Source organism: Thalassophryne amazonica, chromosome 9, assembly GCF_902500255.1.
Source record: "Thalassophryne amazonica chromosome 9, fThaAma1.1, whole genome shotgun sequence".
NCBI classification, from domain to species: domain Eukaryota; kingdom Metazoa; phylum Chordata; class Actinopteri; order Batrachoidiformes; family Batrachoididae; genus Thalassophryne; species Thalassophryne amazonica.
The window spans coordinates 105,971,959-105,989,097 of NC_047111.1; the positions used below are offsets into that span (position 1 = coordinate 105,971,959).

At 40.0% G+C, this 17,139-nt stretch overlaps 1 protein-coding gene across 1 annotated transcript in view; it reads left to right on the forward strand.

The window, feature by feature from the left end:
• The window catches only part of jam3b (junctional adhesion molecule 3b), a 121,014-nt gene extending 114,410 nt beyond the window's left edge, over positions 1-6,604 (forward strand). Inside the window, exon 9 of the mRNA XM_034178911.1 lies at positions 4,489-6,604. Coding sequence (XP_034034802.1) covers positions 4,489-4,524 — 36 coding nt within the window. The 3' untranslated portion in view covers positions 4,525-6,604. The remainder of the gene's footprint in view (positions 1-4,488) is intronic.
• Positions 6,605-17,139: the final 10,535 nt, after the last annotated feature.

Genomic DNA, 17,139 nt, shown 5'->3' on the forward strand with positions numbered 1-17,139 from the left:
GGGACTGTGAGAGCTTAAATACAAGGGGAGTAATCAGGGTGTGATGTAAAACAGGTGTGGGGAAGGTTCTGGAAGGGGAGTGGCCAGACAAGGTGGGTGTGACAGACAAAACAACTAAGGCTGGGTTGCACCAACATAGCTTAAATTAAACCTAGTTTAGGCCTAAACTGAATTTAGTAAATCCATGTTTAAACTGGGTTTAAATTAATCTGAGATGTGTTGCAGGTCTTAAATTTAAACCTGGATTATCTAAACTGGTTTAATCAATGATTAAAATAAACTTAAATATGTTCATCAACCGCCATTAATGGGTATGGTCAAATGTATGCATAAATAGACAAAACATACAACTAACATTGACTGTAAACAAACAAATGATGACACATTGAATTATATAATAATATAATGAGCCGTTGCGTTCAGTGCTCTGGAATGGCCTGTTTGATATATTTGTAAACACTGTCGCGTGCCGGCAGTTACATTGTATCACTCGGGCAGTGAAGATGGCATCGGTGAAGATGGTACCTCGTCAAAGGGCATCCAATTTTTCTTCTTTTGAGAAAAACTTACTTGCAGGGCTAATAGAGGAATTTGGGGAAATTATAGAGGACAAAAAAACTCATAATTTAACGACAGAAAAGAAGGAGCAGGCGTGGACATCATTAATGGAGAGATTCAATGGGGCAACGGGAATAAAGGAGGCCAGGGACAAGGCTCAGCTGAAAGGCTGCTGGAAGAATTTAAAATGGCTGGTCCGACTTTTTCTTTGAGGTACAATACAGACTCTTTTGTGAATCTGTACCTCTGGAGAAACTCACTGTTGCTGTAGAATTCAACAGGGTTTAGCCTATCTCGAATATTTCTGAGTGGAACTCTATCTTGTAACTCAAGCAGACGAATAACAGCAGCCATGTTGTCCGAATAACTCATTTAAACCTCCTCCAGGGGTGGTTTATATTAAACAGGCAATGCAGGTTTATCCTTGGGTTAAAATCACTGGTGCAACAGACTCACAATTAATCTAAGTTTAAGTGGGGTATTAAATCTGAGATTAGCCATGGATTAGATTTAACCAGAGATTAGTGGAAACTAAATTTAAACTAAGTTTAAGTTTGGTGCAACACGACTAAAAAGTAAACTGAGATTAAATGTAGATTAAAGTTTAAAGGGGATAGAGAATCAAAATCATCTTTTTCATGTTTTTGGTGTTAGTTCAGAGTCTCCCCGCTGTGGAGGATACACACGAAGTGCCAGCAAGTTTCAGAACCTCTATTTCAAGTATTTCTCCTTTTATGAATTGCCGCTAGAAAACAGGCCAATCCGTTTTTGAGAGAAAACATACGTCACTTTTTCGCCAATAGCCCCCCCCACACACACACACACACCCACCCCCTTTCACACATGCCCCTTCGAAATTAATTATTCATAAGGTTATGCCCACCCATTCGTAACACTCGAAGAGGAGCAATGGCGAGCTACAGGTGTGCTTTCCCAGGCTGTTTTAGCGGACTACGATCTTTAAATATTCTTCCCACGGAAAGCAATGTACACGATCAATGGCTTTTATTCATTTTTAACCGCATCCCCAGTACATACAACCACCGACTATTTCTTTGCTCTGCGCATTTCACGGAGGACTGTTTCACAAACCTTGCACTATTTCGAGCTGGCTTCAGTCGGAATTTAATGCTCAGTAGAGGGTCAGTTCCGACTTTGCGACAAACTCAACCCCAGCAATCAGTACAGCCTGTAAGTATCACATTTTCTTTTGTTTTAAATTTGTGTTGCGCTATATTCCTGTTGTAAGAATTGCACGTTAGAATGGCACGTTAGCTCTGGTTTGTTCCTCTAAAGGGAATGAGCTAACCCCTTAGCAGCTAGCTATTTGCATTATTATGCTGGCAGCAAGTAAGCCTGCAAAGGGCAGCTTGCTTATTTCAATGCATAACCTTTGGAAGTCACAGTAACCGAAGTAAAACAAAACAAATGAAGTTTCGCGGATTTTTTTAGTGCAATCTTGCATGTTTTTTTTTTTTCCATCCTCATCATGCAGCCGGTCGCGGCGCCGCGAAGGGAGAGCATGCGCATTGTGTTCTGCGTGTGTCTGTTTATAAGAACCTTCTCGCCCAGAAGAAAAAAGAGCGCCAACAACTACCAGTGATGCCGGTAACGGCACTGAGCTTTACAAAGACATTTTTATGCTTTTTTTTTCTCCGAGCCGCTCTGCATCTGCTGTTAAAAACAGCTGATCCTCCGCGCTTTCTTTTCAGTGAGAGCAAGGACAGCCAATCAAACAACGGCAACCGATCAGCGCCAACACCTACGTGCATTTCATAATGAGGTTGCCAAATAAGCTCCGAAACGATGTCATTAAGGGCAAACGACGCGTTCTAAACCCAGCATAGTAACATAGCTGTTTCAGAGAGCCTTTTAGGAAGGTTCTGAGCCATTACAGACCCAACCAATTTTTTTTGGGCTACATATCACATCACAGAACAAGGATTAATGCCCCATTCAACCTCTCTCTATCACCTTTAAACCATGTTGGTGCAACCCAACCTTAGTTGTCTCCCTGCTCCAACACACCTGAATCCAATGAAAGACTTGTTAGCAGACTTTTAATGAGCCTTTCATTGGATTCAGGTGTGTTGGAGCAGGGAGACAACTAAGGCTGGGTTGCACCAGTGTGGTTTAAACTTTAATCTACATTTAATCTCAGTTTACTTTTTAGTCGTGTTGCACCAAACGTAAACTTAGTTTAAATTTAGTTTCCACTAATCTCTGGTTAAATCTAATCCATGGCTAATCTCAGATTTAATACCCCACTTAAACTTAGATTAATTGTGAGTCTGTTGCACCAGTGATTTTAACCCAAGGATAAACCTGGATTGCCTGTTTAATATAAACCACCCCTGGAGGAGGTTTAAATTAGTTATTTGGACAACATGGCTGCTGTTATTCGTCTGCTTGAGTTACAAGATAGAGTTCCACGCAGAAATATTCGAGATAGGCTAAACCCTGTTGAATTCTACAGCAACAGTGAGTTTCTCCAGCGGTACAGCAGACAGCGGGTCAACGTTTTCTTTTTGTTCTCCCCCGCCAGTCCCAAACCTCTGCCTCCTCTCTTCAGCCGCATCGGATTTTGCCTTACTTTTTAAATTCTTCCAGCAGCCTTTCAGCTGAGCCTTGTCCCTGGCCTCCTTTATTCCCGTTGCCCCATTGAATCTCTCCGTTAATGATGCCCATGCCTGCTCCTTCTTTTCTGTCATTAAATTATCAGTTTTTTTGTCCTCTATAATTTTCCCAAATTCCTCCATTAGCCCTGCCAGTAAATTTTTCTCAAAAGACGAAAAATTGGATGCCCTTTGACGAGGTGCCATCTTCACTGCCCGAGTGATACAATGTAACGGCCGGCAGGCGACAGTGTTTACAAATATATCAAACAGGCCATTCCAGAGCACTGTACGCAACAGCCCATTATATTATTATATAATTCAATGTGTCATCATTTGTTTGTTTACAGTCAATGTTAGTTGTATGTTTTGTCTATTTATGCAAACATTTGACCATACCCATTAATGGCGGCTGATGAACATATTTAAGTTTATTTTAATCCTTGATTAAACCAGTGTAGGTAATCCAGGTTTAAATTTAAGACGTGCAACACATCTCAGATTAATTTAAACCCAGTTTAAACATGGATTTACTAAATTCAGTTTAGGCCTAAACTAGGTTTAATTTAAGCTATGTTGGTGCAACCCAGCCTAAATGTGATAAACAAAACCTAAACTGGGACTGAAGTAACTAAAGGGACCACAAGTAAAAGAATACAAATGCATTACAATGAATAATAAAGAAAAACAAACTACAGGCCGGACAGGAACAAAGACAAAACTAAATACATGGCAACCAAGTGATACAAAGAAAATAAATGAAACAAAACTAATCATAAACAGAGCATAACAAAGATGATAAAACACAAAAGGTAAAGATAAACAGAAATCACAGACAGAATAATCAAAACCAGAATTGAGGCAAAATGATAAAACCATGACCAGGGCCTTGAATGGGCCGAACCCTGACATGTGTGCCTGTTTTAAAGATGAATCATCGTCATGTTACGAGCAGTGGCTATCAGTGCTTCTTATCAGTTACAGTAAATGGTCCTCGTGCAGTAAATCTGTATCTGCTGCAAAGAAAATGTAGTACAGTCAAACAGAACTGCATTTCCCAATTTGATCTTATCACAGATTTAAAAAGCTGTTTACAATAATATAAGCAACCAACTTTTTAAGAAAGAATTTCAGTCAATTTTCATGGAATTTACCACAATCTCTTCATTCAAAGTGAACACTTTACAGGCATAATCCCAATCAAAGTGCCGCATATCACTTATGACTGAGTTTGCATCCATTTAAATCTTTGAAAAGAAGTCCATCATTGCTTCAGTTTGGCTGCGTGTTTTTTTTTTTTTTTTTTTTTTTGCAGGGTGACTTCCGACACAAATCCTCATTTGTGATCTGAAAGGAGAGAGGAGGAGGATGATGGTGTATTGCTGAGTCAAAGGCATGACCTGTGGGACTGCCCTCCACGCTGTCTGAGCACGGAGCTGCCACCGTTCATGTTCTAAGCTCTCGGCAAAATGCAAATCCAACAATTCAAGTTTGCCAAAGGTGACAAGATTTCACAGAAAGACAAAATATTAAACACAAAGGGACTGAGATTCATTTCTGCAGCTTCAGCACCGCCAACTCATTAATTAATTTTGCTCAATTATGGGTTTTTACTTTACAGTTACTGCATGTTTTTAATTCAAGTGAAGTAAAAGCATTGTTCTGCCACGTAGAAAGACACACTTCTACTTGTCAAACATTTTGCTTCCAACCTTATGTAATTTGTAATACATTTCTTTTATACTGTTGAATTTTGTCAGACTATTTTTGATGGAATATATTTTAAAATGCCTATAGATAAAGGTTTACTTTTTTAAATATTTGTAAAATACTAACATGTATTATGTTTTTTGTTTTGTTTTGTTTTTTTGTTGCTATTTGGTTGTGGATAAAAATGTGTAACACTTTAAACCACTTTGCATCAAGCTGTAAGCATTTACACCTCTGCAACAGAAAGAAAGAAGGTGATTGAGGGAAAAAAAAGACAATTTGTATTATCATATCAAGATGTTCTTGGTCGGCGGTCTTACATCTTTAATATCTTAGCTGGGGATGCCCAGTTTATGTTGTGAGAGACTTCCATGTTAAAGTTTGTAGATAGTCTTAGTAAGAAGCTTTGAAGAGTGCCAGTCAAATGCTGTGAAACACTGTACGCAATCAGTGCTGCGTTTTCTTGATTTTAAGTGTCCTTCTATGCTTGCTGTTAATCTTGTATATCTTGAATTTACTGAGTTTTGCTGTCATACGTACTTTCAGTATTACACAAAAATAATACCACAGGGTTTGGAAGTTAACCCTCCAGATCACACGTCTTGGTACGTTTGCTGGAATCGTATGTTTATTCCAAATTTTAACTGCACATGACGAGTTTATTTGAACAGTTATACACGGTACATGCTGTTCATGGTACCGATTCCACTGCAGAGGCATGAGCTGAAAGCTCTGTTTGAATTTTGAATGTTCACAAATTGAATAACAGGACATGGAAAGTGTGGGTTTTTGTGTTATAGTAAGTCAAAGGGGTTTTTTATTACCTCTTGAGGCACCTTTGTTAAGATACAGGTACCAATGAAATCTGACAAAACACTCCAACAGATGTAGAAACACATCCATCACAATTTTGGTATAAATTGTGGTTTGCATTTATAGAATTATAATTGTGTCTCAATTTGTGGATCATTTTGGATGAATACGCCAACCGTTCTGTCAGAATCTCTGATCTGTGAACACTCAGGTTTGCCTGCTTACTATTACAACTACACCACAGCTTCAGCCAATCACAAGAGAATGACATGAATTCTCAGTAATTGATATTTAATCATAGCGTGTCATGACTGAAGGCAGTGGGAGCAAATCAAATTAAAACACAATCAGCGATATTTATTTGAGCAAATGAAGCAGTTACTTGTGTGATATGAGTGTCTACAATAAATAAATTAATAAATCTTTTTTGATCTTCAGAAATGTTCCAAAGGGCTATTCTGAATTGAGACACTAATATAATTCCGTAGAGCATTTGCTGATGTTCATGGTGTTTAGAAGTGTTTTACTAATAATTGCGCTAGCTGGGTAGACTTCATCAAATAAATAGTTACAACTTTTAGTTTTAACTGACTGTTTTGTTTGAAAAAACATTGTAGCCTTCATCAAAGGTCCTACATATGGAAGAGCGTTAGGGCCATATGAAAAAACTACATGTATTGCATTCATTCTTTCAGTATTTCAGTATAGTTGCAATCCAGATCAATCAACTCTGTATTTTAGAATTTGTTTTACTTATAGATAAGGCGTAGAGGGGTCTGGAGGGTTAACGGTTGCAAAAATTGTATATAGATAATTGTTTCTTTCTCCCACGGTTATATAAGGTGGTGAAAAGTCAGATTTCTTGTTTGAGGCAATATGAACCTCTTTCTAGTTGTAAGGTTGAAAAACGGCAACATTTAACAGACTCCACTTTATCATATCAATTACAATACTAGAACAAGAGTTTGTTGACTCCAATTAAATTTAGTTAAAGCTGGTCTATAACAAGTAAGTGCTTTGGCTAAAATACTTTCAGAAAGACCAGGATAAAAATCCAGAACAAATAAATCACAGTTTTGTTCATTTTGGCTCCATTCAAACATGTTTTGGAGTTTCAGCCCTGTTTTACACTAGCTGCGTTGTGTGTGCGTGATAGTTAAGTTGCTGGTCTATTGCAGCTCATGTGTGTGTGTGTTGCAGCTAGCTAAAACTTAACACATCATTTGTCGTTGATAATGGCTTTCCTCCACACTCTCGGCGTTATTTCTTTGTGTGTGTAACTGGCACATGCAACAGAATTTACTAGCAGTCAGCTGACAGAATCTTCCTGACAGCACACAGTGTGGTATTATATATAACCGTTAAAAATAAATATAAAAATACATAGAAACTCACCATCTGAACCAACGGCTTTTCCTTTTTTTAGATTCTTTTTAGAATCCAGATCCTGTGTGGCATAGAGCTCTTTGTGACTTTTGTTGAGGAATGTTTAGAAAAGTGAAGACCTGAAAATTAACTTATTACAACTGGATAGCAGTTGTGACTTTTATAATTATATATTTTTCATGTCTGTGACCTCTAAGGCTAGTATCTCACTGACGCACAACTGGTGGAGATGAGGCGGAGACACAAAATCATGATAACTTTCTCATGTGGCATCTCCCTGAATTGGTCCTCCTGACACATGTGCACATGGCGGCCGACTGTTCACTGAATGCTGTTTGGCGTGGTGGCGAAAATATGATCAAGAATCTCAAGCAGTCCGCACACATACAGTATGAGAGCCACTGACATGGCGCACAGCACACACGTGAAAGTCAAGCAGCACTGGTGTGGTCTTTGCAGGCACAAGGATTTGTGCGTGAATACCCCACAACACTCTCACGGATGTTCAGCACCACTAGTGTGGCTGACATGATGACAAGTTTCTGCACACAGTGCTCAGCATGGATGTGGACTATTACAGTGTTATTATGTGAAAGAGGCTGTGAAAATTCCCCTGACTTTAGGCAGAAAGAGCACCGTAAATAATAATAAAGTAAAGTTGTTGTTCATTCGGCTGCTCCCAGTTTTGTTCGGGGTCGCCACAGCGGATACAGCCAGATCTGCATTGGTAATTGGCACAGGATTTACGCTGGATGCCCTTCCTGACGCAACTCCAGTTTTACCCAGAGAAACACACCAAGCCGCTGGTGTTCCAAAGATGTCTCCCATCCAAGTACTAACCAGATCCTGCTCTGCTTAGCTTCTGAGATCTGACGGGATCAGACTTACACAGAGCAGACTGACGGTAATAATAAAATAAAGTAAAATCCATAATAAATTAATAGTAATAATTAAAAATGTGGAAAAACATGTGGAAAGCCACTCACAGACTTGCAGAAGATGTCCAGGAGGTGCTGTACTTCAATATTATTGTCCCTGGTGGGGACTGTCATCTCTTCCTGTAAATGACCGTACAGTCCTCCACTAGTTGAGCATCGTGATCTGATCGAAGCGCTGCTCGATGTACGCACGGGCTCTGTGATCCTCTGGAAGTGCTCTGATAAATAAAATAAAAAATAAAGGTGGAGTGCAGGTGTAGTCCCCATTCAACGCACAGGTGATGTCCAGCACGCTGTCCACATGCGCATATCAGGTGTGCACCAACCAGGAGCATTACACTTAAATCCACCTCTGTCCTCAGAATAATAAATAAAACAATAAATCTGGTTTGTGCAGGTCTTCCATTGCCGGATAGGACATATCAGCCCACTCCCGCGTGTGCATAACGGGTGTCCGCTGACCAGGAGCATTAAACTTAAATCCACTTCTGTCCTCAGAAAAATACATAAATAAATTAATTAGAGGTAAACACAATGAACCCGGTCCAGCTGGACACTACTGGACTTGTTCGGCTGCTTCCAGAAGCGCTGTTCCTCTCTGATCATACAAAAGGACAAGTGTGTGTCAGTCCCTCACAAGTTCTCTCACAAGTTGTCTCACATGTTGCGCACGTTCTGAATCACAGAGACAACGTGGTGAGGAGCACAAGGTACTTGCCTAAGGATTCAGAGAGGGAGTTCATCGCTGAAATTTTTTTGGTTTCTTCAAAAATCAAGCGATGTGTGAGCGCTGCCCCACGACTGAGGCGAGGGGAAGGTGAATGGCTGCAAACCTCTCACCGAACTGCACAAATTTCCTCATGGATGACATTCACAGGCTTTTGTGGCCCAGTGCGATACTAGCCTAACAGAGCAAGTAGCAGAGTGGCTAAGAAGCTGGCCTGCCAATACGTAGACCTGGGTATGACTCCCACTTAGGCGGCCTGTCTGTGTCCTTGGACAAGATGCATAATCTACCTTGTCTCAGTTCACCCATGTGTAACTGGGTACCAGTCTCAGCTGGGGAAGTAATCTGCATCAGAGTGGAGTCCCGTCCGGGTGGATTCATAAGACTTTCAGCCACTTGACTCTACAGAATCTGGAGATCACCACCAACACCAGCGGCCCTAGATAGGACCATCTTCTTCTTGACTTCTTCCTTCAGACATAGAAATTCCAGTAAACAGTGTTAATTATTATATATGTTACCGGTACAATGTAAATATGACTACCTAAAACATCAATAATGAAAGTAGGAAGAGGTCAAACTTTTTAGAGGTGCAGCAGCACCACCTCATGCAGGTGATGTGCACATTGTAACCTGTTAAACACATTGTCCAAAATGAAAAATGAAAAGAAACACACAACACAGCATAGTACAATGCAGCTAGTGTTTTTTGGACATAATATTATATATCATATTTATGGGTGTCACAGAGACGGGTGGGATCTCTTGTTCATGTTGTTTGAGACATTTTCTAGTATGATCAGGAAGTCTGGAGAAATGTTGCTGAGGATCAGCCATGGTAGAGACAATCTGCCCGATGTTTGTTTTCTGAGTTGCATTAAGAAATCAGGAGAAAAATTTCAGTGTAATGTGCACTTTTATCCAGATTCACTTCATAAATGAATCTTGTAACTGGAGAGAGAGATGCATACATTTTTCAGTGTCATTTGTACAAATTTCATTCCTCTTAAGTGCCTTCAGTGTCTAAAATAGATCCTATTTTTCTGCAACCTGCCACACTGTTGGAAGCTTCAAATTTTATACTCACGTAACCACAAGCACGGCGTTTGAGAGGAATGATGTGACCGAAAATGTTCCTTTCCCCTCTTTACATATCTGCAAATTGTAAATAGTCTTGTTTTTTCATAGATTTGGAAGTGTAGACATGTTAAAGTAGAAATAAATAAATAAATAAATACGAGGTCTGTGATAAAAAAAGCGTTACTTTTTATTTTTTTTCAAAAAATAAATGGATTTGATTCATATGTTTTTACGTCAGACAATCTTGAACCCTAGTGCGCATGCGTGAGTTTTGTCATGCCTGTCGGTGATGTCATTCGCCTGTGGGCAGGCTTTGAGTGAGGTGTGGACTCCCCCTCCCGTCGGAATCTCTTTGTCTGAGAAGCTGCAGGGAGGCGACGCGCGTTGCTTTATCAAATTTTTTCAGGACCGGTGAGGGATATCCGTGTGGACACTATTTGAGAAATTCAGCTGGTTTTCGGTGTAAAGTTTAACGGCTGATGAGAGATTGTGGAGTTTCTTTCGCTTTAAGCACAGCCCACAAAGCGGATCGGCGCAGCGCGGTCGGAGGTGGCGTCCGTCTGGCTGTTTCGAGCTGAAAACATCCTAATTTAATGCTCTGTTCACCCAGGACGTCGTCAGAGAACAGAGAAGTTTCAGAAGAAGCCGGCATCAGGAGTTTACCTGGACATTCCACTGTTAAAGGAGATTTTGTAATGAAAGAACGTGCAGACGAATTTGCCGAGTCGGATCCGTGACGACGTGGCAAATCTGTCTGCGCCGCGACATGAAAAACACCTCCGTGTTGAAAACCATTTGTAAAATTCAGGCGGCTTTTGATGGCTTTCAACAAGTGAGTATCTGAGAAATTGTTTAACAGCTTGGGCATGTTCCAACTTGTCCGTTAAGGTTTCCAACGGAGGTGTTTTTCCTGTGGCGACCCCCCACAGTCGGGTCCGGCCCGACATGTGAATCTGCCCGCACGTTCTTTCATTACAAAATCTCCTTTAACAGTGGAATGTCTGGATAAACTCCTGATCCCGAATTCTTCTGAAAGTTCTGTGTTATCATCATATCTCACGACATCTTGGGTCCACAGAGCCTGAAATTAGGAGGTTTTCAGCTTGAAACAGCGAGACGACTACGCCTCAGAGCGCAGATCGCCGTCAGGCGCCGTGGGCCGTCCTTACGGCGACAGTAAAACTCCAAAATCTCTCATCAGCCGTTAAAATTGTTGGAGTGGTGTCCACTCAGTTGTGCCTTACAGGTTTTGAAAAAATTTTTATCAAACAAAGCAGCAGTCTCTGAGCCATTCCTAAACAATGAAAAAAATCGACGAGAGGGTGGGCCACTCCTCACTCAAAGACTGCCCACAGGCGAATGACGTAACCGACAGGCGTGAAAAAACTCTCGCATGCCCACGAGGGTTCAAGCATGTCTGACATAATCACACGTGATTCAAATCCATATAGTTTTGGAAAAAAATAATAAGGTCCGTTACTTATCTCACAGACCTCGTATATTAGTGCCTAGCTATAGTGGGAGTTATTTTTGTTAATGAAACATACTACTATTAGGCTAAAGAGACTATAGGGAAAGTTCTGGTTTCTAACACTTTTAAAAGCATTTCATCTGGGTAAAGTGAGGGATCACAAGATTTTTTTGTTAAAACTTACCAGCGAACTCAGTATTTATAAAGCTGTCATGGAGCTGCCATGGAGCTCTGATTCAGGATTTAAGTTTAGATTGTTTTAATGCAAGATTCATGCAAAGTGTTTGTTTCTATATGGTGGCCGATTGGAACCACAACACCTCCAAATTAAGACAATGTTAGCAAATGCAGAAAATACTTATAAATCCCCCCCCAAAAAACAAACATACAAACAAAACTTAATACATCCATCAATTCGACAGTTGCATCAAAAAACATCTTGCCAACTAAAAAAAATGCCTGCATACGTATAGAAGAAAAAACGTACAGCACACATAATTTAATTTGACAGCATGTCCACTGCAAATTCAGACAACATATGCAAACACAGAAATACTTCTCACAGTTTCAAAACACAGTGGAATTAGTTCCAACAGAAACAGATGCATTTGTCTGGAAGACTTGAACTGAGTTCTGCTCTTCAATTCATTGCAAATAAAACGTCCTTTCAGCTGCTCCTTTGTTTTCACTCGAGGTCACCACAGCAGATCCAAGGTAGATCTACATGTTGATTTGGCACAAGTTTTACACTGGATGCCTTTACTGATGTAACTTCACATTTCATGGAGAAATGTCTCAGGGGTGGGGTTTGAACCGGGAACCTGCTGCACTGAAACCAAGTGCACTAACCCCGCTATTGCAGATAAAACAATAAAAGGTGAAAATAAAGCTTAAGAGTAGAGCACCGCGAGAAGAGTCTGTCAGTTAAACTCTTCTGGGCAGAAACAGCTGTTTGTGTTCTGAAAACTTCCACGCTGTTGTGAAGCTTTGCTAAGCATTTCCGTGTTTGGGTGTGTTGTGTGAATCTGCAGTACACACATTATCAAATGAAATTGTTGCTTTTTCCTCCCAATTTATGTTTTCTGATAAAACTACCTGTTGGTGAATTGATGCAGATGTTTTTTGCCATTTGTGTTTTCTGCTTTTGCTGTTGTTGTCTTACTGGCTTACTTTTGAAGTGTTGTGGCCCTTATCAGCCACCATACCTCTATGTTTACAGGTTCTTACAATCAGTTTCACACTTGTCTTAATACCATGTCCGCATTTTTCAAGACATTCATCATACCATTAGACGATGTGAACTAACCTGTGGACACACGTGCACTGCCTGGATACAAAACACATTCAATCAGCACTTCATGGGAAATTCATGGAAACTTCTCTCAGTCATTTGTTCACCAGCACCAAAATTCTGTACAAAGCCAGCTAATTTTGCAGGCATTTAGATCCTCTGTTGTCATCAGTTAAGTTTTAGGTCAAAAAACCTAAAAAATTGCAGATCGCTGCACATTGAAATATGCTGCATCTTGGCAGAAAAATTAAACTGACAGGAAGTTTTGACTGTTTGTTTTGAATGCCATCTTGTTACCATCTACACAAAAGCGGTTACTGTTGTGTTGAAATGTTTGTCTATATATGCAATATATAGGTGCAGTGACCAAAAGAATGCAACTACAACAAATTTACCAAACTCGATTGTGGTATTCACAAAAACATGAGCAGCAGAATGAAGAGGATCAGCACTACTTTGGCCTACTTTAATTCTTTGTCCTGGCTGAAGAAAAGTCCATGATGGGTTGAGTCTCTGATGTACCGATCCAGGAGTGGCACGGTCAACTACAGATGTAATCCGTTAATTGTGTCTGCGGCTGATGGCAAATGGATCCTCTTGTTCCACAGTGGGCCGCTTTGTGCTGCAAGTTAAAAGACTCCCAGTCCCTCATCTGCTCATAACGTCTCAATCTGCACGCGATGAAATTATCCCATGATCCACAAAACAATAAAATAATGTGTAAATACTCAGTTTTGCCTCCATGTCGAGTGGAGAAGCTGCAGACACTGTGCGTATCCACTCGTCCATATAGGTGTTCCACCTGCCAATCAAAAGGATTCTGCCGGCGAGAATTAACTGTTCTGACACCAAAAACACTGTGCAGCTCCGACCTGAACCACTCGGTGGAAACAGGGCTGTCAGTAGCCTGTAAAAATCCATAAATTAATCCATAAATTAATGGGACTATTAAGATAATGGATCCAGCACTGATGTCACTTCCTCCTTTTTCTCCAATGTTGGGACTCGCCAGGAAGTTCCTGGTTTTTAGTGGTGCTCAGTTCAAAATACAACTATTTATCTCTTCAGTAACTGCGCACCAGCCAGGAAGAGATAAATTTCAAACTGTTGTTTAATTTTAGTCTTAAATACTCAAAAAAAAAAAAACATATCCTGTCAGTTACACTTTAAAGGAAAATGCATTAGGGAATGCACAAATTTTCATAAATAAAAAGAAAAGGGTCTTTAATATTTTGCAACCTCAACCACAGATTTGTGGTTTTGGAGATGCTGGGTTTTCCATCTCAAACCTTCATTTATTCATTTGCAAGTTACTGAGCTATCAATTTATATACTCATTTACTGAACTCAATGTCTGTTGGTATAGAGGCAAATAAAAAGAATTTACTTCAGCTAGCTGGCATGAAGTAGTTGTGGAAAAGCATAAATCTGCATTCTCTGTGTTGTGCTGTAGTCAACCTTTATACAGTAAGTGGTTGGCATGACAACATTTGTTAGAAATGTCTTTTTGAAATCCAACACTCCAGTAATCTACGTGGAACTGGAAGATACAGCAACACATTATATACGAAATCTGCAACACTTCCAGTTGTTTTTCAGTGCACTGCATGCCACAGTCGTCTTGGTATATTTGCTGTAGTTGTGGCAGAATGTGTCACTTTTTGGTGAAATATGAAGTGTTTTTTGGTTACAGTGCAATTTGCACGAAAGCATGACTGATGTGTTTTAGGTGCGTGTTTTAAATCACCACGTGTTAAGAGATGGAAAAAGTGGACATGGTATTGGCACAAGTGTGGAAATGATTATTAAAAAAAATGTCACAGAAAAGTGAAGCAGTAATTCAGCAGCTTCTTTTACCCTCAACAGGTGTGTGTCATTTGACTTTGCGAGAGTTGACGGTGTAGCCTGTGTATACACACACACACATACACATTATTCTTTCACTGGTACTGAATCATGTAAAAGCTTCACTCTGGAGAAGAAAATTTTCTGAAACTCACACTGTAGAATGTCCGTTTACAATCTGCAGCAGGTTTTTTTTTTTTTTTTCTGTGAACCCTTCTATTTGTGATTAATAAAATCTCACTTCCAGTATTAATGCTGAGATTTCAGCTTCCTATGTGTGTGTGTGTGTGTGTGTGTGTGTGTGTGTGTAGTCGGGATTGCACAGCCATTCTTCAAATCCACGCAGAGCCTTTAGAAATCTCACTCAGAGTGAAGTCCCGTCACATATCCCACTGACAGCATCTTTGCTGATCTGAGGCTGTAATCTTTTATTGAAAGTTAAACCATTTCCAATTCCTACACTCTAAAACAGCTTTCTTGTCCCCCCCCCCGACCCCAAAGTGGCAGCAACTTTCTGAATAAAAAGCCTTTCAACCTATAAACACAATGGGGATAATTTACTGTAGTTTGCAGAAATTCTACTGAACATTTTACTTTAATTCATCTAAAAATCAACTGAAGCATCAACACATACTTAGTTCATGATGGAGTGGTCAGTTTTAAGTCACTTTAGGGCTTGTTTTTTTTTGTTGTTTTTTTGTTTTTTTACTAAGGGGGTTGAAAAACTGATCCACCATGTAAGAGTGACAAATCGCCTCAGATTATCCCGAAATAGAAGAAATCAGTGGCGGTGCCAGGAAAGTTTTGTTTGGGGGGGGGGGGGGGTGGGATAAAAAGTTGGAGGGGCTCCAAAAAATGACGTCGAAATGAACAGTATATAGTAAATTGCTTTATAAATACCAAGCACACACACATCACTTAGAATGATTGCCGAACAACGATATACAGCTTCTGTATATTCTGTGTTAGTGCGCGGCTGCAGCCGATGTGCTTGATGAATTCCTGCGCAAAAAGTAGTTCCCAGATAATTGTGATATATTCCTGTGAGATAATAAGTATATCTCATCTAAATCAATTCTAAAATTTACCAGTAATAAAATTATAAAGATAAGTGAAATTTTAAGAGTGGCCGTATAAATATTTAGGAAACCTAAATTTTTGGAGTATGGATATCAGAGGGATAGCTCAGGTGGGACGGTTTGGAGACAAAGTCAAAGAGGCGTGATTGAAATGGTTTGGACATGTGCAGAGGAGGGACCCAGGGTATATAGGGAGAAGGATGCTGAGGATGGAGCCATCAGGCAGGAGGAGAACAGGGAGGCCAAAGAGGAGGTTTATGGATGTGTTGAAGGAGGACATGCAGGTGGTTGGTGTGACAGAGGAAGAAATAGAGGACAGGGTGAGATGGAAACAATTGATCTGCTGTGGCGACCCCTAATGGGAACAGCTGAAAGACAAAGAAGAAGAATGCTTGCAAATGAACAGAGGGTGATTTACAAATATCCTTTGATTTGTACACGTGCTTTGTGATCCACAAACACAAATTTCTGATTTGTAATGTGTGTGGGTTTTTACAAATAAATGTTTATTTGCAAAACTGAAAATTCTGCTTGTGAAGGGTGATTCAGCATTGGTGGATCACCGAACACACACACACATTCATCACTTTTCTCAGTTACGTAATATTGACACATTCTCAGCGCACAACTGCAGTTGAGATCCACAAATATGTCAGTTGCTATTCACATTATTGGCAGAATTATTGGGGGAGCTGATGGGGGGCTTGGCTCATTATTGAGGGTGCTTAACCCCCCAAGCTCCCCCCCCTTGGCACCACCACTGGAAGAAATTCTCAAACATTTACAGTTTTACTGTCTGAACTCACCACAAACCTTTAAAGAATGACTTTTTTTTAGCTGCAGTCTTCCTTTGAAAGATATGCAAGATGTGATTAGTGGTTAATGAGATTAAAGGAGTTTTTCACAGTATAATAAACAGGCTCATCTGTGTTTAAACTGTATTAATATGTAGATTTTGCAAACGTTTATAGTTTTACAGTACATGAGTGAATGTGTTGTATCCTGGATACATGCTGCGATATGTCATTTCTATGAACAAACCTGGAGCAGCAAACATTTTAAGGGCAGTTATGTGGTCTTGAAATAGATTCAGTCATAATGGCCAATAGTGAACATATTTAAGACAATCAGTCTGCAAAGTCACTGTGCTGATAACATCTTAGGGCTCAGACAGCAAAAATGCAGATGAGTGGGTGAGTGAGTGAGTGAGTGAGTGAGTGAGTGAGTGAGTGAGTGAGTGAGTGAGTGAGTGAGTGAGTGAGTGAGTGAGTGAGTGAGTGAGTGAGTCAGCTCCAGCCAGTTAGTGCCAACTAAACCTTAAAATCAGTAAATGCTGTCATTTTTGAACTCACTAAATTAGAACAAACCCAACTGCATCCAATGAACACTGATACACAAAACCAAAGGAGCAACTTAGTTTTGCCTATGTAATATGCCATATATGTACTGCCACCTGCTGAATGGTTCAGGTTGTCCTAAAAGTTCCCTAAAAAGCCTTCAGTTAATTCAAAATGCTGCAGCTAGAGTGCTGACGGGGACTAGAAGGAGAGAGCATATCTCACCCATATTGGCCTCTCTTCATTGGCTTCCTGTTAATTCTAGAATAGAATTTAAAATTCTTCTTCT